General features: G+C 37.7%; 2 protein-coding genes across 5 annotated transcripts in view; one reads left to right on the top strand and one right to left on the bottom strand.

Moving 5' to 3' along the window:
- Positions 1 to 21671, bottom strand: part of LOC311627404 (succinate dehydrogenase [ubiquinone] cytochrome b small subunit, mitochondrial) — a 115279-nt gene that overhangs the window by 51799 nt on the left and 41809 nt on the right. The window contains exon 1 of one of the 4 annotated variants that reach the window (XM_084893879.1): positions 8974 to 8992. The exons of 2 other annotated variants lie outside the window; for them this stretch is intronic. The gene's annotated coding sequence lies outside the window, so the exon portion shown is untranslated. Of the gene's footprint in view, positions 1 to 8321; positions 8331 to 8973; positions 8993 to 21671 lie in introns of those variants that run through there. One more of the 4 variants, XM_084893880.1, reaches the window with a different exon arrangement.
- On the top strand, positions 10247 to 20392 carry IL18 (interleukin 18). Its single transcript, XM_084893925.1, has 3 exons — positions 10247 to 14990; positions 16683 to 16810; positions 20149 to 20392. Exons 1-3 carry the CDS (start codon positions 14843 to 14845, stop codon positions 20371 to 20373), a joined length of 501 nt encoding a protein of 166 aa, XP_084750051.1. The 5' UTR covers positions 10247 to 14842; the 3' UTR covers positions 20374 to 20392.

Raw genomic sequence — 21671 nt, 5'->3', positions numbered from 1 at the left:
ATCCCTAAAAAAATCTACTATAAAGAGTGACATTGTTTTTCATTTTTACAAATCTCTTTAATGTCTGGCTTAATTGAAGACAGCTGCATTCTCATCTGCTGCTGGCGCAATCTGTGATATCACACAGAATGTAGCTTCTGGTAAACTCCATTGTGAACTCCTGAGAGGATGGGAATGAAAAAGGCAGATTACAGCTTAGAATTACTATGACAATTTTTTTTCAAGTCAATTATTTTAAAAGCAAATACAAAATTTGCCAAAGGTTGATCATCTGATGGAAGCTTCCCTGGCACCTTTAGGCTGGGCTACAGTTCAGCAATATGCAATTCCCCAGAAGAGGTTTATTTCGCAATAACTAAGGGGCTGAATAAATATCTGTTTTGAAGTATGAATAACAAAAATTAAGACACCCTTAAAAATCCTCTTTTTTTTTTTGTCTATATGCAGCTATTTTGAGTTCTATTAAATCTTCCTTTAAAATATCTTTTAAAATCTGATTTGTTCATATTATCCCTACATGAATATTATGAATTCTTACTTGAATTTCTACATGAATTCTTATAATAATTTCATAACCTGTCACTAATCTCTTTCAGAATGCACTGTCAGCTCAGTAACCTGCTTTCCTATTGTCTGTGGAATTAAATTCAAATGCTCTCCATGATTTAACCCCACCTTACGCTGTATTCACTGCAGGGCAGCTGGATTGTCCTGCTAGCATAAAAAGTGTGGCCTCATTCAGTCCAGCGCCCCACCACCACCACCACATAAATCCTCTTCCATCTGTTTAACTTTTAAGTATCCTTTAAGATTAAATTCCATTTTCCTTTTCACACAAGGCCATTCCAACTACATCAGTTCCATGTTGGCTTTTGGCTTTTAGTCTGTAGTTAGCAATTAATTATGTATCTCTTACCATTAATTCTTTATGTAAATCTTTACCTAGGTCTACTCCCCCGCACACATACAGATATTAATAAGATGGCAAAATTTTCAAGGACAAAATGATTTACAGAACTGAAAAGTTGGGTTTTGAATCTTGCTGTTGGCAAGAAGACTACATACCTGATCTCAGGGAATTTGTTAGGTAATACGCTCCTCATTTTATACCATACTATTCCACAGCATTGGAACATTTTTAATCTAATAATATGTTCTTAAACTCCTACCAGTTTTACAGTGCTGGCTATATAATAAATATTCAATCAATACGTGCTATTTTAGAATTATGCGGAAGTACAATAGTTAGGGCATTTGCCACAAATGGTGTGTGTTTTTTTCTTAAGACTTATGTAGAATTGAGAATGATAAAATACTAAAGCTGGAAAAGACCTTAGAGATTGACCGTTCAACCTCCTGTTTATCCAAATGAGAAAACTGAGACCTTCCTAATTAAATGACTGGCCCCAGACAAGTTTGAGATGCATGTGGCCTAATTTCTATCATAATTTTCTAACATTCACTAGAACCCAGCTAGTTTCTAAGGCTTGCATAACTAAAACTTTTTTGTTTCAAAGAACTACTGTCACTGCATATGCCTGAGAAGATCTTTCTAAGATGATGTAAAACTCTTTTTTTTTTAAAGTCAATACTCTTGAGTATCTTAGATAAAATATTTTCAACATTTTTATCCAATTAATTTTTATAGATTAAGAAAGCAAAGGAGCACAGATGAGAAAGGAAAATGAACATTGAGGGAAGAGGTAGGGGACACTATACTTGTAATCATAGATGTATAAGATCTAACAAAAAGAGTGGCAAGAGAAAAAAAGAATTCAAAATAAACACCTGAAGTCAAGAGAAACTAACTACTAGGGAACAAAAGAAGAGAAGGAACATTAGAGAAAACATTCTTTTTTTTTTTAATATGCTTTTAATTTCCCCCATTTTCTTTTTCTCATTGACTTTAAGATGGAGTAAAAGTTTTAAGACAGAAAAAATTTCTAGCCCTGGCCGATGTGGTCACGTTGGTTGGGCGTCGTCCATGCACTGAATGTTCTATTCCAGGTCAGGGGCCTGCAAGAGACAGCAACCCATGTGATCTAACATCCTGTTTCCCTCTCTCTCTCCCTCTTCTTTCCTCTCTCTAAAAATCAATTTTAAAAAATCTTAAAAAATAAAAATTCTACCAACCCTTTATCCATTGTTGTCATGGTGACAAGTTTCTCATAGCAAACATTTATTTATTTACCACATGTAAGTTCTTTCCTGGTGTTGAAGGTTTTTTAAAAGAGAATAACTTGTTATCTTAAAGAAATTTAGGCTAAATCTGGGCAGAACTATTTGTCATCAAAATAATCATAATTCAGCCGGGACCGGTTTGGCTCAATGGATAGAGCGTCGGCTTGGGGACTGAAGGGTCCCGGGTTCAATTCCGGTCAAGGGCATGTACCTTGGTTGCGGGCATATCCCCAGTAGGGGGTGTGCAGGAGGCAGCTGATCGATGACTCTCTCATCGATGTTTCTAACTCTCTATCTCTCTCCCTTCCTCTCTGTATAAAATCAATAAAATATATTTAAAAAATAATAATAAAATAAAATAAAAATAAAATAATCATAATTCAATGTAAGAGCTATTTCAGATGCCTGAAGGAGGGAGGATTTGGGAAAGGTGGGTACTGAGAAGAGAATGATTAGCTAGAAATGTAGAAGTCGAGAAGTTTTCCTAAAGGAGATGTTTGAGCTGAGACTTAAAGGAAGAAGGGCTTGACAGGGGAAGAAAAAAAAGGGCGGGGGGGGGGGGGGGGGAGTAACTCAGGCAACAGTATGTAGTGGGGGGAGAGTCTGGAAGCAAGAAAACCAAGAAGATTAATATTAAAATAGAAAGTTCAAGAAGTGTTGAGGGCTTGACATAAAACAGTGCCAGTGTGGCCTGGCTGGTGTGGCTCAGTGGCTGAGCATCAACCTATGAACCAAGAGATCACTGTTTGATTTCTGGGCAGGTCACATGCTCAGGTTGCAGACTCAATCCCCAGTGTGGAGCATGCAGGAGACAGCCAATCAACGATTCTCTCTTATCATTGATATTTTTATCTCTCTCTCTCTATCTCTCCCTCTGTGAAATCAATAAAAATATATTTTAAAAATTAAATAAATAAAAGAAAACAGTGTAGATGAAGATGGAGGGGTTGACACCAAATTATAAATCCATTTCTGAGTTATAATCTACAGTATTTATGAGACAGAGAAAAGATTAGGTGGCTTAATGGTTGGGCATAGTAGACCCAGGCACCAAGAGGTCATCAATTAGATTCCCAGTCAGAGCACATGAGGCTCAATCCCCAGTAGGGGGAGTGAAGGAAGCAGCCAATTGATGTTGATGTTTCTCTTATCAATGTTTCTATCTCTCTTCCTCTCCCTTTCTCTCTCTCTCTCTTTTTTTTTTTTTTTTAAATATATTTTATTGATTTTTTACAGAGAGGAAGAGAGAGAGATAGAGAGCCAGAAACGTCGATGAGAGAGAAACATCGACCAGCTGCATCTTGCACACCCCCTACCGGGGATGTGTCCGCAACCAAGGTACATGCCCCTGACCGGAATCGAACCTGGGACCTTTCAGTCCGCAGACCGACGCTCTACCACTGAGCCAAACCGGTTTCGGCCCTTTCTCTCTCTCTTAAAAAAAGTCAATAAAAACATTTTTTCAAAAAAGATTAGGCAAAGGAGTCAAGAAGGATTTCCCGGTTTCAGTGTTGAACAGATCACTTGGACATGTTTGGGAAAGTAATTCATTAGTATATCTAACAGTTGGAACAATGGATCTGGAGCCAGAAATTGGAATTTGCAAGTTATATATCCCCCAACAGCTACCACCCTCCCTCTTCACTTTATAGCCAAACTTCCTAAAAGAATAGTTTGTATTCCCTGTCTGAACTTTTTCCCATCCCATTCTGTCCTACATTTTTGTCAACCTGCCTTTTGTACCTTCCCTTTCCCCAAACTGTTCTTATACCAATTGTCAAGTTCAATGAACAAGTTTAAACTTGTTTATTGTGGGCTTTGCAGTATCTGGTTTCCAGCAGCTCCTTCCGGAAGCTCCTTTCTTCCTGGACTCCTATGACACTTCTCTCTTAGATTTGCAAAACTGAAAGAATTATTTTCCACTCAAGCCTCTCTTTTATTCTTTTTCTTAGTCAATGAGGTAACACTCAACAAATTGCTCAAGTCAGAAACTTTAAAGTCATCCTCAGTTCCTCCTTCTTCCATTCAACCCTCAGCTGATCAGCTAAAAAAAGTCCTGCTGCTAACCTCTCTTACTACATCCTCTTCCTTTCATCCCCACAGGTACCACCTTCTATTATACCGGCTCTTTAACTCTTACTCAACTGTTAAAATTGCCACTAAGGTTGTTTTCTTGCTTTTGTCCAGACTTACCCATCAAATCCATTCTCTACACTGCTGCCAGATTATTGACTTTTTAAAACATAAATCTGAACACATCTTTCTCTTTTTTAAAAAAAATATATTTTATTGATTTTGTACAGAGAAGAAGGGAGAGAGATAGAGAGTTAGAAACATCGATGAGAGAGAGTCTTGCACACCCCCTACTGGGGATATGCCCACAACCAAGGTACATGCCCTTGACCGGAATCGAACCCGGGACCCATCAGTCCCCAAGCTGACACTCTATCCATTGAGCCAAACCAGTCTCGGCCACATCTTTCTCTTGAAGTAAGGCAGTATTTTTTCAGAAAAAAAATTGCAAATTCTTCAGCTTAAACAGGTCTTTATAATCTGACTCTCCTTTACAAGCTTTAGTCAAACCAAACTTCATTGCAAGTTGCAATTTATGTGACTTGAATTAGGCAGAATCAAACGAATGTAATATAAAAATAATAGCCTTACGGCTGGCCAGTGTTGCTCAGTTATTTGAACATTGCCCCATGCACGACTGGTCAAGAGGTAGCCAGTTCAATTCCCATTTAGAACACATGCCAGGTTTTGGGCTTGATCCCCAGTAGGGGATGTTGTAGCTCAGTTGTCTGAGCCTTGTCCCAAGGTCAAGAGGTCAAGAAGTCTCCAATTCAAGTCCAGTTCAAGTCCAATCAGGGCATGTGTTCAGGTTCCAGCTCTACCCCCAGTAAGGGGTGTTCAGGAAGCAGCCTACCCATGTCTCCCTCATCAATGTTTCTCTATGTATATTCCTCTCCCTTTCTCTCTTTCTCTCTCTCTCTCTCTCTCTCTCTCTCTCTCTCTCTCTCTCTCTCTCTCTCTCTCTCTTTCAACTAAATAAAAATGTGTTTTAAAAAAATAATAGTCTTACGCTGGCCAATGAAGCTCAGTAGTTGGAGCGTTGGTCTGTGCACCAAAGGGTCTCAGGTTCAATTCCCTGTCAAGGGAATGTACTTGGGTTGCAGGTTTGAGCCTCAGCCTGGTCAGGACATGTGCGGGACCTTGGGGTAGGATTGACAAAAAAATAAATAATAAGCGAATAATAGTCTCACTTTATAGGCAAAGTGGAAATACATGAGCTCCAAATTGAGTTGTGCACTGTTAACACTACTGTCACATGGAAGTGTCTCTGATACCTGGTAGAATTATCTGCGGCCATGTCAGTATTATGTAAGTGAGACTATTCTTTATCTCAGAAATTCTTGAGACATACTAGTACAGCTATTGATGTGCTATTTATTTTTTAACATTCACTACTATTATCATTTTAAATATTTTTATATCTGATAATGATGTTATCAGAGTGCTAAGGAGTATGATTACCTTTGTGCTAAAAAACAAAGAAATAGAGTGGGACAAAATTTAGATGCAAGTAAACAATACTAAAAATGTCTAAGTACCACCATGATGGCCTGTGTCGAGAGAGCACACTGCAAATAGTAATAATGCTAAGAAAGATGAAGAAAGAATCTACTTTGGTCATTGTAGATTTACATACTTTTATACATATTCCCAAGGAAATAGTATAAATTTACCTCCTCACATACTTTTATACTTATTCCTAAGAAACAGTTAATCTTGACCTAGGTGAGCTCTTCAGAAATGCATTCTTCCTGTCAAATGTGACTGCATTTGCATTAACTACAGGGGGGATGATGAGGCTCCAAACAAGCCATATTCTCTCAGCCTCCCTGCCTCCTGGCTTTCGCTCACAGTCTTCTCTCTTTGTGGAATGCTCTCCCCCTGCCTTGAAAATGCCTACCTCTCTTCCAAGGCAGCACAATCATCTTTTCCTCTAAGAAGCCTTCTTTAACCACCAGAGAAGATCTCTTGTAAATCCAGTTATTACAACACTTATACTATTTTGTCATTTTATACATTTGTCTCTCCCACTAGATTCTGAGTAATCAAAGGGTAGGAATAAAGTTTCCTGCATGTGTGTGTGTCAGGTTTCTAGCCCCATGCCTAACACATGGTGGATACTCAACAATTAATAGATGAATGAATTCAAAAATTGTGTGGTAGTAGTAGTATTTTTTGAAGTAATTGTGTTCTTCTCTAAATCCATTTACTCGCTGACTAACCAAAAACTGTAGCAAACACTAGTAATTTCACCCAATTCCTACACATACTACTTAGTACTTTTCAGGTGAATTACTTTCATAAAATATGTGTGCATTACATAATATTAAAACTTGTATAGAAGACTACCCTAGCCATTATCATATATATATGATTATGTCTAATATGGCTATTATGCAAAGTGTCCCCTCAGGAGTTTGACTGGGAAACCGGGAGTTTAATCGCAGGCAGCTAGGGAAGAAAGGCCCCAGCTGGCAGCCAGAAGCCAGAAAGGAGGCCCTGGCCAGTATCTGGAAGGCCCCAATTGGCCCTGATTGCACAAATTTTGTGCACCAGGCTTCTAGTCTATATATATATAAAATCTCTGAATGCATAATAATCTGGCCACTCAGTATATATATTAGAGGCCCAGTGCATGAATTCATGCATGGGTGGGGTCTGGCCAGCCTGGCCAGGGGAAGAGGATATGGGCAGTTGGCCAGCCTGCCTGCTGGTCAAACTCCTGGTAGAGGGGACAATTTGCATACTGGTCTTTTATTATATAGGATATACAATGAGTGGCCAGATTACTATGATCTCTGAACGCATAATAATCTGGCCACTCAGTGTATATAATATATATATAAATATATATATATCTACAATTTAATAACTATCCACACAATTTACTAACTATCCACACTTGTATGTGTATAAGGAACTGCACCTAGATAAACCTGTTAAAAAGTCACCAAGTAGTTGGTGTTATCTTAATTTGGATTAAGTTTTTGCAACTGAGTTTTAATTTTCTGATTCCTCTACTATGCATGTTTAGCCTTAGTAGACTATGCTAGAAAAAAATCGAGTCAGTTCTCTACCTATGAGCATATATTTATAAACACTCCTATATATACCAACAACAATTGTGACTCAACTACCTTCTTTGGAACCCCAACCAAAACTGCTCTCAGGGACCCAACATATTCCTAAACTCTAAAATAAAGCTTTTTAATCATTTCTGTGGCAAAGATCTCCATGGGCAATCTGGATAAAGTCTCTGGACCTCTTCTCAGGTAATTTTTTACCTGCATGCAATTAAATACTTGGGATTTCCCTAGCCGGTTTGGCTCAGTGGATAGAGCGTTGGCATGCGAACTGAAAGGTCCTGGGTTTGATTTTGGTCAAGGGCACATACCCGGATTGCAGGCTCAATTCCCAGTAAGGGAAGTGCAGGAGGCAGCCAATCAATGATTCTCTCTCATTATTGACGTTTCTATTTCTCTCTCTCTTCCTTTTCTCTGAAATCAATAAAAATATATTAAATAATTAATTAAATAAATACATATATACATACATACTTGGGATTATAAAGAAAACTCATTATATTAAAATAGTGTCCAATTTTTAAACAAATTTTAATATAGTACATATGTGCTTCTTTATTAACACATTAAATAATATGATCTGCTAGTAGGACTAGTAACTTCCATATATTTTAAAGTAGTAAGGAGTTTAAACAATATATTTCAAGATCTCTGCAACAATTATAACACAATAACAAATCTGTATTTTTGTCAGTGACATTTCTACTAATAATTCTGTGATTTGTTTTCTATAACATAATATAAGGAACTTCTAAATTTTAGAAATTGGTGAAAATAAATAGAGTGGTGCAAAAGTAGGTTTGCAGTTGTGAGTATATGAAACACAGTTTACTCTTGTGTTATTTATTAATTATTGTATTATTTTCCACACAATGGTATTATTTTCCAAACAATGGTAAAACTAGCTTTTCCCCCATCCAAGTTCCCAAATTTCCCAGATTTAGAATCCCTGTTCCACAGACAAAGATCTGAAAGTATACACACCTTATTGAAGTGGGTGGAATAGTCTGGGGCAGGAGAGAAAAGCAAAAAGAAGAATTTTTGACATTTTCATATCCTATATTATTTGATTTTTTTTACAGAAAGATTGCATTTATGTATTACTTGTATAAAAAGCATAATATCCAGATTTCAGATAAAAAACTTCTGTGGCTTAAGGAGGAAGAGGGCCTTCAGATGCCAGAGCCTTCAGCCTCCTCCCCTCTGCCTCACTTCCAGGTGGAATGCCATTTTCTCATTACCTCCCCTTTAGCACTTGGATAAACCTTCAGTCTCTCATGCACAGGAACCCACTGGTTGTAAGACAGATAGAACCAATCTGTAGTTAAAGGACAAGATTAGGTGTATTTCTGGCAACTTATATTTATATTGATAATATAATTCAGTTTTATAGTGGAACACTTATCCACCCTTTGTAACATTGTTTAATGAGAAAATGCTTTCTAGATTCCAAACATCTGATGGTTTACAAAGAATGCATGAATACATGTATGCATAAGCAGAAGGCTCCCGGCATCTTTTAAATGTCCAGAGTGTTGGTCAGCAAACTCGGTAATACACTGACTCCTGAGCTTGGAGGTAGTACAAACCAGTAAGGGGTAAAAGATCCCTTTTGTGAAAGAGGAAGAATCCCTACCTTTTAACAGACGGCTCTTTGCTTTCATTAGGAATAAAGATGGCTGTTGAAGCAGTAGAAAACAATTGCATCAATTTTGTGAAAATGCAATTTATTGACAACACACTTTATTTTATAGGTAAGTGTAAAGCAATAGGCCAAACACAAGTTTCAGATTAATGTATTCAACTAGAAAAGGCATTGTGAGATGAACTATTAAGTGACTCCTTATTGTTATCAAATTCCATTGTAATGCTAATGATATTCTTCTCTGGAAAAAGGAAAATTGGGCTTCTGGAAGTTAACCATAATATATTCATGGTCCCAACATTTGTCCACTACATGACCTGGCACTTCTGTTAGCAGTAACCCATTTATTTACAAGGTGAAAGCTAGTGCACATCATGATAATTCCACAGAACTGGGTAAATTCAAGGAATACAATTTCCCTAAGTAAACTGGCAAATTATATGAGATACATTAAATCTGTGAGTGAGCTGTACCATATAATATAAATATATCTGGCAAATAAAAAGATCCTTATGATTGGTCTTCCATGGGCCATTTGGCTTCATTTGAAAGCTTCATAGAAAGTCCTTCCACTGATTAAGAATAAAATCTGTCACTTCATAAAATTTCTTTTTTGTTACAAATTTATATTTATAAGCCCTGGATTTAGGTTCTATATCTAACTTACCAGAGAACACGCTAAGTCTATCCAATGAGCTTTGTTTTATGGGACCTTGTGGATGATTATATAATATTGGAGGCATGGTGCATGGATTTGTGTACTGGTGAGGTCCCTTGGCCTATCCTGTGGGGATCAGGCCAAAACCGGCTCTCTGACATCCCCTGAGGGGTCTCAGATTGTAAGAGGGTGCAGACCAAGTGGAGAGACTCCACTGGCATGAATCCATGCACAGGGCCTCTAGTATGCATATAAGATCTCTGGTTAATCTCTTCCTGCCCTTCCCCTACCCCTTTCCCTCCTAGATTCATCAGTCTGTTCCATATTTCCATGCCTGTGGTTTCTGCTCCTGTGTTGAGTATCTGCCCCCTGTTGGTCAGTGTGCATCATAGCTACCAGTTATGCTTTTATATATATAGATTTCTGATAGAGCCAACAACAACAGTAAGAGAGCAGTTAAATAATGGGAAGTGGCAGAAAAGAGTAACAAAAGGTAGGGTGAGGGGAGATTCTGAGTTGAAATATAGAATTTAACATTTCATTTCTCTTTTTTCCCCTTTAGGTGAAAATGATGGTAAAGTATAAATTTATTTCTCTTTCTTTACTAAAGTAAAAATAGCTACTTAAGCATCACACAGACACATCCATATCACCATTCTTAGCTGAAAGAAACTAGTACCAATCTATTTGAGAAGCTAATCTTCCCTCAAAGCAATGTGGACCCAGTAGCACAGAGCTGTAATAAAGCTGTCCATAAAGGATACAAAAGAGAACCTCTAACAAAATTGCTTTTTTACACTTTAGGCAATTCTCCAACTCTTTGATCTACAAAACAGACTTTGCCTAATACACAGATTGTGAGATTAGGAGGAAGTCATGGATTCTCTAGAGGACATGGGGAAAGGAGATTTGAAGCCTGAAAATTGTAGTGTAAAATCAAGAACATCTTTCTTCTTCAACCTTCTCTCTCAGAAATGCTTTTGGAAGAAGCCTAGGAGGCTCCCAAGGAAAAAATATTTTCAAAGTAGAGGAGATGGGGAAGGTGGGAACAATTGAGTCTTTGCAAGAAGTAGATGTACCCAGCCCTTGTCCTTCTGACATTCAGAGAGGATCATACCCATATCTGGTCTGTGATCCTCTAACAGATGTCCAGATTGTTAAAGGTCATTAGTTTCTCATAGTTTTCTTTAAAAATAGCACTTTCCACATTTTTAAGGTGATCATTACTGGACTATAAATGAAAAAAGTAACTTAAAAATACTATTCCTTCATGGTTGTTTTTTTGTTTGTTTGTTTGTTTGTTTTCTAGCTTCCCTGAGATATAATGGCATGTAACTCCTCATGTCTTTTAGAGATTGCCCTACTCTCCATTTATTAATTCAATATATATGGGGATAAAAGTAGGTTTACAGTTGTTTGTATGGAAAACAATACAATTATTAATACATAATAATACAAAAATAAACTCTGTTTTGATTACTCTCAATTGTAAATCTGTTTTTGCCACCCTGTGTTGGCATCTGTATCTCAGACACTGTTAGGCACTAGGATACAGTGACAAGCAAATCACGGATCCTATAGGGAGAAGCAGTCACTTAAGGAAGGCAATTGGAACATGGTATGTTAAAGAACAGGATGCTGTGGGAACATACAGAAAGGGCACCTATTTCAGCCCAGTATATCTGGGAGGACACTTTGAAGGAGGGACATTTTTGAAGAGGGAATAGAAGTTAGCTAAGAGAAAGTATTAGAAGTTAGCTAAGAGTACTTCAAGCTAAGAAATCAAGAGTACTTCAGAATGGGAGGAGAATGATGAGAGAATGATAAATAGGATGTAGATCAAGAAGGTTCTTGTATTTCAAGGTATGAAATTTGGGCCTTATCTTTGGGTAATGGGGATTCATTAAGCAACATATTCATGATCTAGAATGGAGATTGGTTTGCTGGAACAAAGAGATCCAAAAATATGGTGACAGAATAAGACAGGAAATATTTCTCTCAACAACAAGTCCAAGTAGGCAGTTCAAGATTATTGTAGTTGGATGCAGCCTGATGTTATTGGGATCTTAAGATTTTTCTGTCTTGTTATTCCATTATACTTTAGTTGTTTAATTCATTCACATACTTGAAAATCATCACCACACTTCCTGGGTCCATATCCCAGCTAGCAAGAAAGGGTTCAAAATAAGAGGAAGTTAGCCTATTCCTTTTAAAGGTTCTAGATGGAAGTCATACACATCAATTCTACTCATATTCCATTGACTTTATTTTGGGTGGTCATGTGCCTCATTAAAATTCAGAGATAATTTTAACTAAAATTAAAAAGTCCTTCTAGCTTCAGTATAAAGAGCTAGAGGCCTGGTGCATGAATTTGTGCACAGATGGTATCCGGCTGGCCTGAGCAGATGGGGGACCATCAGACCAGGTGGGTAAGGGGATGGGGCCTTGGGTGGTTGGCCAGCCCCACCCTGGATTGGAGTATTGGAGGCCAATCGGGGGCCAAGTCAGAGGGGTAGGGGTCTAATTTGGGCTCAGATCAGGCTGTCATAATGCACATCATAGCCACCAGTCATTCCAGTTCTGGTATTCCACTGTTCCAGTCGCTGGGCTTTTATATATAGAGATTGGTGTGGAGATAAAAAAGGGGGAATGACAATTAAGAAGCTATTGTCCTTGTAAGAAATGATGGGGACATTAATTAGGTATGGATAATGGGGTGCCGATGAAAAGCAATGAATGGATTTAATAAATACTTGGAAGAAGCCAAGTATTTTGTGATTGGACTAGAAAAGGGATAGAGAGAAAGATAGTGCCTATATTTTCTCTTAGTCAATTTGTACAATTAGTGAAATAGAAAGCACAAGGAGAAAAGCAGGGTAAAGTGGTATGCAGAGCAAAAAGGAAGATAGATGATGAATTTAGTTTTGTATCTTGTCTGTGGGATATCCTAGTGGAAATGTACAGTAGATTCTTTGACATAATGGTTCTGGGCTCAGGATGAAAATTTGGGCTGGAGATACAGCTATAGGGGGCTTATGCATAGAGATGACAGCTGAAACTATAGGAATAAAAAGACAAATTATAGGAAATGTGTGGAGTGAGAAAGTAAAATCCAAGGACTAAATCAGGGGAATGTCTATGTTGAGGATGCAGTAGAAAGAGAAGCTAATAAATTAAAGAGTAACCAAAGAAGATGGGGGGGAAAAGAAAATAAGAGAATGCCATAGAATCCCAGGAGAGATTTTCAAGATGGAGATAATAGTCACTATGTTGAATTTTACAGCCTTGAAAACAAACTGTAGGAAAACATTTATTGCATTTAGCAACAGGGAGTTTGGCTCGCTGAAAGAAGTTTGGTGGAGAAATGGAGGCAGAGAGAGATTGCAACGAGTAGAAGAGTGAATGGAAAGTAAGGGAATGACATAGTTCTTACCAGAAGCTCCACTATTAAAAGAAGAAACAAGGCTAGCTACCGAATAGGATATGATTGGTGGAGGAGTTTTAAATCTCAAAATGAAAACAGTTTTCTGTTTTTCTGATTATAAAAATAATGTGTTTATTATAAATAATTCAGGCAACTAAAAAAGAAAAACATGAAAAAGACCTAGAAATAATAATCAATATCATTTGATGTATTATTTTTGTACCTCTTTTAATATATGTTTGTAAAAGTAGGTTTATAGGTGTGAGCACGTGCAACACATCTTATTCTTGTATTCTTGTATTATTTGTATTACTGTAAACTGTAAACCTACTTTTGCCCGTGCGTGTGTATGAGTGTGTGTGTTTGTAATACTATTCCTAAGTTTCTTTTTCTAATTTAACACACATGGAAATCCTTCCATGGCAAAGAATAATTATAGTTATATTAGATTCATGACATTCCATAGTAAGGAAATATCAAAATTTATTTGCTTAGGCCCCAATTGATGGACATTTAAATTGTTTCCAGTGTTCTCATAAGCATTATAGCAGAAAAATATTTACACGTTTTTCTGACTGTTTCTTTAGGGGGAAAAAAATCAAGGAAATAGAATTGCTGTGTTGATAGAGAAGAGGGGATGATTGGTAAATCAAAGTTTCAGAAGATGTATGGGAGTGGGGGGGAACAATGGTAAAATATGTACACATATAATACCTTAAAAAAATGTGGGGGAGGGGGAAGGTTTCAGAAGAATATACATAAGAGCACAAGTAGAGTTAGCCTTAGATTCCTTAGGAGGCATCTTTTCTACATTTTCCTTGGGACAAGAGGGATAAGGAAATGACTGGTGCCAGTTAAATTTGTAAGTGAAGTAGCAGGAAATCATTTATTGAAAGTGAAAGCAGAGCCCTGACCGGCTTGGCTCAGTGGATAGAGCATTGGCCTGCGACTGAAGGGTCTCAGGTTCGATTCTGGTCAAGGGCATGTACCTAGGTTGCAGGGTACATTCCCAATGGGGAGTGTGCAGGAGGCAGCTGATTGACGTTTCTCTCTCATTGATGTTTTTAGCTCTCTATCCCTCTCCCTTCATCTCCGTAAAAAATTAATAAAATATATATATTTTTTTAAAAAAAGAAGAAGAAAGAAAGTGAAAGCAGAGATGATGATGTAGCGATCCTGAGGAGGCTAAGGAAGATCTGAAATGATAGCTATGAGTTATGAAAACGGGTGCTGAAATATTTAAAAAAAAAAAAAAAGTACTGACAATTTATATCAATATATGCTTGCAATGGCACCAGTTTGTGCATTTATATAATTACCAGTGACACTCAGCATCCAGGTTTGGAGTTTTGTAGTAGAAAGTTAAATAAACAAACGAGTCTGGATTTGGAAAGGCTGGCAAAAGGGTAGACAAATGATGAACCCTAAGGTCCAAACTGCATAGAAAATGAAAGGAAGACAGGAAGGTTAGAGAGGAATGAAATGCCTATTTTAAAATCAGGAAGACTCAGTGAAGTGGAGGAAAAGTATAAAACAAATAGGATAGGAGATTGTGATTAGAAAGCAGAGTGTTTGAATTTAACGTTTCAGAGGTAGAGTAGTTCTGGGTGATACTAAGAAGCAAGAGTTGTCTTTGGAAGTAGATAAAGAACATTGTGCAACTTTATCTTTGCTGCTTCTGTAGCAGAACATTGTGATCAGTAGCTACTGAAAATTGAAATATATAGTATGCCTGTAAATTTTGGAAAAAAAAACACACGTATTTTTAATGAGATTTAATGTCCATTCTAGAAAACCTGGAATCAGACTACTTTGGCAAGCTTGAACGTAGATGGTCAATCATACGAAATCTGAACAACCAAGTTCTCTTCGTTGACCAGAGAAGACAAGCCATTTTTGAGGATATGACTGATTCTGAGAGTAGAGGTACTTTTAAAATATATTTACAGCCGAAACCGGTTTGGCTCGGTGGATAGAGCGTCAGTCTGCGGACTGAAAGGTCCCAGGTTCGATTCCGGTCAAGGGCATGTACATTGGTTGCGGGCACATCCCCGGTGGGGGGGTGTGCAGGAGGCAGCTGGTAGATGTTTCTCTCTCATCGACATTTCTAGCTCTCTATCTCTCTCCCTTCCTCTCTGTAAAAAATCAATAAAATATGTTAAAAAATAAAATAAAATAAAATAAAATATATTTACAGACATAAAGATGCAAGTATAATACTTATTCCATTTTACTGCCTACATTTTTCTATTATAGACTTAGTCTTTAAATGAAAAGATATAGCAATAGTAATAATTTCACTTACAAGAAACTTTATAGAGTATCCAAATATTGTAGTTGAGCTGAAAATTTGATATAATAAAGATATTGCCAGGTTTTTTTTGGGGGGGGGAGAATGAAGAGGGTAAATGGGATCAAATACGTGGTGATGGAAAACTAGGTTTCAGGTTGTGTGTATGCAGATATTGTATTCTGAAATTTATATAATGTTATTATCCAATGTTACCCCAATAAATTTACTTTTAAAATTTTTAAGACATATTTATGGGTCATGTTACTCTGGGCCTACATTTGGATCACGAGTTCCTTCATTGTTAATTGCATGAACTGGATAATATTTCTATAGAATTGGATCCTTCATACTGGCTGAAATTGCTGATAGCATTTTCAAAACTCAAAATTAAAAATAAGCCTCAAGCATTTCAAATAAGTCTGCCTCCCATCAGAAATTTAGAGTGCTTAGGAAATGAATAAGTTTACAGTGCTTTCCAAGGTATAAATTCCAAATATCACCATTTAGGCAGAGTTGAAAGAGTATATGTGCACCCTTGAAAAATCCTGAATTTTGCCGGGACCGGTTTGGCTCAATGGATAGAGCGTCGGCTTGGGGACTGAAGGGTCCCAGGTTCGATTCCGGTCAAGGGCATGTACCTTGGTTGCAGGCATATCCCCGGTAGGGGGTGTGCAAGAGGCAGCTGATCGATGACTCTCTCTCATCGATGTTTCTAACTCTCTATCTCTCTCCCTTCCTCTCTGTATAAAATCAATAAAATATATTAAAAAAAAAAAAAAGAAAAAAAAAAGAAAAATCCTGAATTTTTACCTTAACAGCCAGATTTTTAATATTGTATTTAGCATTTAAAAGTTAAACACAGTCCTACTGGCGTGGCTCAATGGTTGAGGGTTGACCTGTGAACCAGGAAGTCTTGCTTCGATTCTGGTCATGGCATATGCTCAGATTGTGGGTTTGACCTCCAGTAGGGGGAGCTATGCAGGAGGCAGCTGAACAATAAATCCCTTCATCAGTGATGTTTCTCTCTCTCTCTCCCCCTTCTTCTCTAAAATCAATAAAAATACATTTCTTGAAAAGCAAAAGTATAAAACAATTTTTTAGAGTTCAGAATATCTCTTAAACACTCAAAATGTTACTGCTTTTGTGATGCATATTTGAATGTGTTTTAAAGAATGTCTGAGCAACTGCATATCGCCTCCACCAACTGGCTGGATCACAGTATGTGGGATGGGTAATGGGTCTATTAAGGATTATCCTTTGGCTAATGTCCATAAATTTTGATTTACAAAAATTATTCTAACTAGTGTTCTCATTTGTTATTTCAGAGAATCCAACTAAAATTATAATACATATATATAAAGATAGCCGCCCTAGAGGTTTGGCAGTAGCCCTCTCTGTGAACTGTAGAGGAAATTTTACTCTCTCCTGTAAGGACAAAATTATTTCCTTCAAGGTAAGACTGAACCTAAAGTTGTTACATATAACAAGTTGATATATGTTATTTTTAATGTACAGCTAAGTGAATAAAATTAACAAGATTAGCTATGAAAGCAATGGTATAATGTATCTCAAAGCCAAGTATAAATTATTTCTGGCCACTGCTTTTTTTCTCTATTCTCCATTTTTTTTCTCTTGAAGAGTTTCTGATTGAGGGTTTGCCAGTAAAATACTTGAGCAATGGGAACTGAAGTTAGAATATGACCTAGTGGCAGAAATCGGTTTGGCTCAGCGGTGGAGCGTCGGTCTGCGGACTGAAGGGTCCCGGGTTCGATTCCAGTCAGGGGCATGTATGTTGGTTGTGGGCACATCCCTGTTGGGGGGTGTGCAGGAGGCGGCTGGTCGATGTTTCTCTCTCATTGACGTTTCTGGCTCTCTATCTCTCTCCCTTCCTCTCTGTAAAAAATCAATAAAATATATATTTTTTTAAAAAAAACAGATGTTAGGTCAGGCTTAACTTTCTCTGTATTCAAATTCAACCCCTCCTGATGCAAACAATCCCATAGGTCCTTGGAGCACTCAAGTTTCATTATGTAGCGCTGTTTCCATATCCACTTACTGTGTGCCTTTCCTATGATGGCTATGAATAATCAACACCAAAACCAAGGACAGCTACTGCCCCAGGATTTCCTTCCCCTGTTCTAAAATGTCACATTGAACTATGATTAGAGATCGCCTCTTCTACCTATCCATACCCCCACTTTCAACCACAACTTTCCATGCCAGGTTTGAACTAACAGGTTCATCTCCTTCTAATATTTCTAGAGCTTTTGAAGTTTTGGCTAAGGATTATTTCTCACTTATACATTAGAGTAGCTTAGTCCCACATTCAAACCCCAGTTTTAAGGTCTCTTCCTAAATTCTGGGATAACTGTAGTCAGCTACAGAAATACATGTCAGTGGGAGAACTGGTCTATACTGTTATTAATTTAGGACCGCCTCTTATTGATAAAGGACAAAGTTAAGAGTTGTAACTATAAATTCCATAATTGGTTGAAAAGTTGGGAGGTACCCAAACTTCTTTTGGACATCTTAGGAAGATGCTGGAAAGTTATTTTGGATCTGGAACTTTTTCTGGCAGTCCTTAGGATCATGAGAATTTTTGCTGCCATGGGGTTAAAATTAAGTTCAAATATCAACAGTTTTAGGATTAACACAGAAAGAACCTTGGGTGGTCCTCAAATTTCTACCGTGTTTCCCCGAAATTAAGACATCCCCTGAAAATAAGACCTAGCGCAACTTTGGGAGAAAAAATTAATATAAGACACTGTCTTATTTTCGGGGAAACAGGGTAGTTCATCTTGAAAAGTAAGTATGGTCAACAAACCAGATCTAGCTGGTTTGGCTCAGTGGGTAGAACATTGGCCTGCTGACTGAAGGATCCCAGGTTTGATTCTGGTTCAAGGTCAAGGGCACATGCCCAGGTTTTGGGCTCAATCCCCAGTAGGGGTATGCAGGAAGCAGCCAATCAATGATTCTCTTTCATCATTTATATTTCTATCTCTCCCTCTCTCTTCCTCTCTGAAATCAATAAAGATATATTTAAAAAATTAAAAGTAAATAAAATAAACCAATTGCGGGGGCCTGAGTTGGTGGAGATCTCCCTTCTCCGCATCCAGCGCCAGAAGAGAGATGAAATAGGTTCTTGGAAGACCAGGGATTGAGAAATATATGAAATAAAGAGAGCCAACACAGAAATAGATTCAAAGCTGGGTCCCGGGTGGGTCGCTGCCCTTTTTGCTGAAGAGACAGATGATGACCTGAGCCACACAGCACATTTATTTATTTCCAGAAGAATAAAGGGGGGTTTCCTAAAAAGCTTAGGATCAGAGGAGTTTGGGTGTGCCCAGGTCCTATTCATTCCCTCACTCCAGGTATTAGGACTGGATTTAACATATCATGGCCTGGGTGAGCCAACGTCCTATTCAATCCCTCATTTCCAGCACGTGGATAAAGATAAGAAGTCAGTACTGATGAGTCTCCCGACATTTGGGGGAGGCCTTTTCCAGGAAACGGACATGCCAGTCACCTCAGACTCAGCTGACATCAATTTAAAGAATATCTATGTGCATTCCCAGGGGCTCTCTACAATCAACAAAAAATATTAAAAAAAAAAAAAAAAAGTAGATATGGTGTAATATTTTTTAAAAGTATAGGCAGCCTGCCGAGACCGGTTTGGCTCAATGGATAGAGCGTCGGCTTGGGGACTGAAGGGTCCCAGGTTCGATTCCGGTCAAGGGCATGTACCTTGGTTGCGGGCATATCCCCGGTGGGGGGTGTGCAAGAGGCAGCTGATTGATGACTCTCATCGATGTTTCTAACTCTCTGTCTCTCTCCCTTCCTCTCTGTACAAAATCAATAAAATATATTTATTTTTATTTTTTTATTAAATTATTATCTGTGTACATATTTTAACATTGCCCCCCCTCCCATACATACCCTCCCTCCCCAGAGTTTTGTGTCCATTGGTTGTACTTATATGCATGTATACAAGTCCTTCGGTTGATCTAAAAAAAAAAAAAGTATAGGCAGCCTGTCAGTTAGGTAATTGGCAGAATTATAGTTTTAAATGATCTAGCCATTCTTGAGAAAACCCTGTTCTGTGTCTGAAAGATATAGGAATCAGAATTTGGCCTTCCAGGGCAGAAGACATCCAATAGACTACTTTCAGAATAGAAATTCAGGACTACTATGGAACTGGAATAGTTGGTAGGAAAAAGTCAAAGGCTGCTGATTAAGCCAATATGGTAAGGCTAAACAGAAATCAAGGACTCAACCCTAGAACAGCTGAAGAGGGTCTACAGTAAGTTTTAGGTCTAGCCCCCATGAAGGGAGGGACGGAGTGGAGATGACTGCCACTTCTGACTCTCTCACAGTTGGCTCACAAACTAGAGCTAGGCTAGGCTATGGCTGGAGGTCATCAATGTATTTAGCTCTGAATGGTTGGAAATGACATTAGCCCAAAAAAGGTTGTGGCTTTTGCTAGAATTCGACTCCATCTTGAGCAATGGGAGAAAGAGAAGAAAGCTATATGATTAATAAATTGGGAAAAACTAGAGAGCTAGACCTGAATGTGCATTCCATGGTAGGATCAGCCAAAGCAGACAAGGAGAATAGGAGATTAGGAATTCAGAGGAAAAGGAGATCAGTATTTCTATATGCTGAGATATGTTGTTAAACTTAACTTGGGAAAATAAAAACTTCTTTAGTTCTGTGCAATAATACACTTCAAAATAAACTGCACATATTCTGATTGTTCATGCTCTAAAAAAATTAATATTTTTCTCTCTATAGGAAATGAGTCCTCCTGATGATATCAATAATGAAGAAAATGAGATAATATTCTTTATGAGAAGTGTTCCAGGACATGACAATAAGATGCAGTTTGAGTCTTCATTGTATAGAGGATATTTTCTAGCTTGTAAAAAGGAGAATGAACTTTTTAAACTCACTTTGAAAGAAAGGGACATACATGGGGATGAATCTGTAATGTTCATTGTTGAATACGACAAATATTAAAAACTAGGTATTAAAATTTCATAGTTTGAACTTTCTAATTTTTTGTCTTTTAGAAAAGTTAAGATTGAGTCTATAATTGTAATAATGAAATAAGATGAATAATGATCTCAAAGAATACCACTAAGAAATGAATAGTAAGCTTTCACAAAATTGAATTGACCCCTTTTATGCAGATGAATAAAGCATTTGTATAATGTAAAAAGATGCATAGCTTGAAAACATAGTCTCCATTGTTGACTTTGGAACATAGATTATACTCAATAAAAATGTTTTAAATCCTTTGGGTTATAATGAGAGATACTGATATTTGAATTTTCTAATTATTAAGAATATCATTAAAACCCTCAAAATTTTATAAAGAGACCACTTCAGCTGACTAATTTCTCATTTCCTCCAAAGTCAGAATACTTTTAAAAGTCAGATTTGTTGTGGGGTTGAACCCTGCGTTCAAAATAAGACAACCGGAGGCTGATGATTGATTAAAAAAAAAAAAAAAAAGCAGGCAAGGATTTCTTGAAAAACTGGCCAGGATGGCCATGAGAGCACCACATGCAGGTAGAATCCACATGACCACATTGTTCCAGGTGTAGGCAAGTCTTTTTAAAGGTTCAAACCACAGGAATTTTCCTTTGTTCTAAATTCTAAAGGCTGGGAACATTGGAATGTGGCCCTATCTTGCTTAAACAGAATGATAATACAGAAGCAGAACTCAAAGGTTAATCTCTAAAGGTTATCTATAGTTTCTACCCCTGAAGCTACTGAGTCAGTGGGAATCAATCTCCTGTAACTACGCTATTGCGCTATTGTTTAAGCCAGTAAGGAATGCCGAAGCCAGAATGGCAGGGTTAAAATTCTAACAGCAGTTTTTACCCAAGTATGGTTGCTACCATATTTCAAGATTGATCCTGCAACATAGAAATGGGATTATACACACTGAGCAAGTGGCAGTCAACGTGGGAATGCAAGTGTTTTAATATTCCTAAATAAATTAATGTAATATATCATATTAATAAAGGGTAAAACCACAGAATCATCTCAATAGATACAGGAAAGCATTTGACAAAAGCCAATCCTATCTAATAAAAGAGTAATAAGCAAATTGACCATCAGTCCAACACACAAGATGGCTGCCCCATGTGGACACAAGATGGCTACCACAATATGGCCAGCAGGGGAGGGCAATTGGGAGGGATCAGGTCTGCAAGGGAGGGCAGTTGTGGGAGATTAGGCCAGCAGGGGAGGGAAGTTGGGGACGATTGGGCCTGCAGGAAAGGGCAGTTAGCGGGGGGACCCAGGCC

This window comes from Pipistrellus hanaki, assembly GCF_964339955.1.
Source record: "Pipistrellus hanaki genome assembly, chromosome: 9".
NCBI lineage: Eukaryota > Metazoa > Chordata > Mammalia > Chiroptera > Vespertilionidae > Pipistrellus > Pipistrellus hanaki.
The sequence above is the reverse complement of the archived record's forward strand: the minus strand, read 5'-3'. Positions and strand labels throughout refer to the sequence as shown.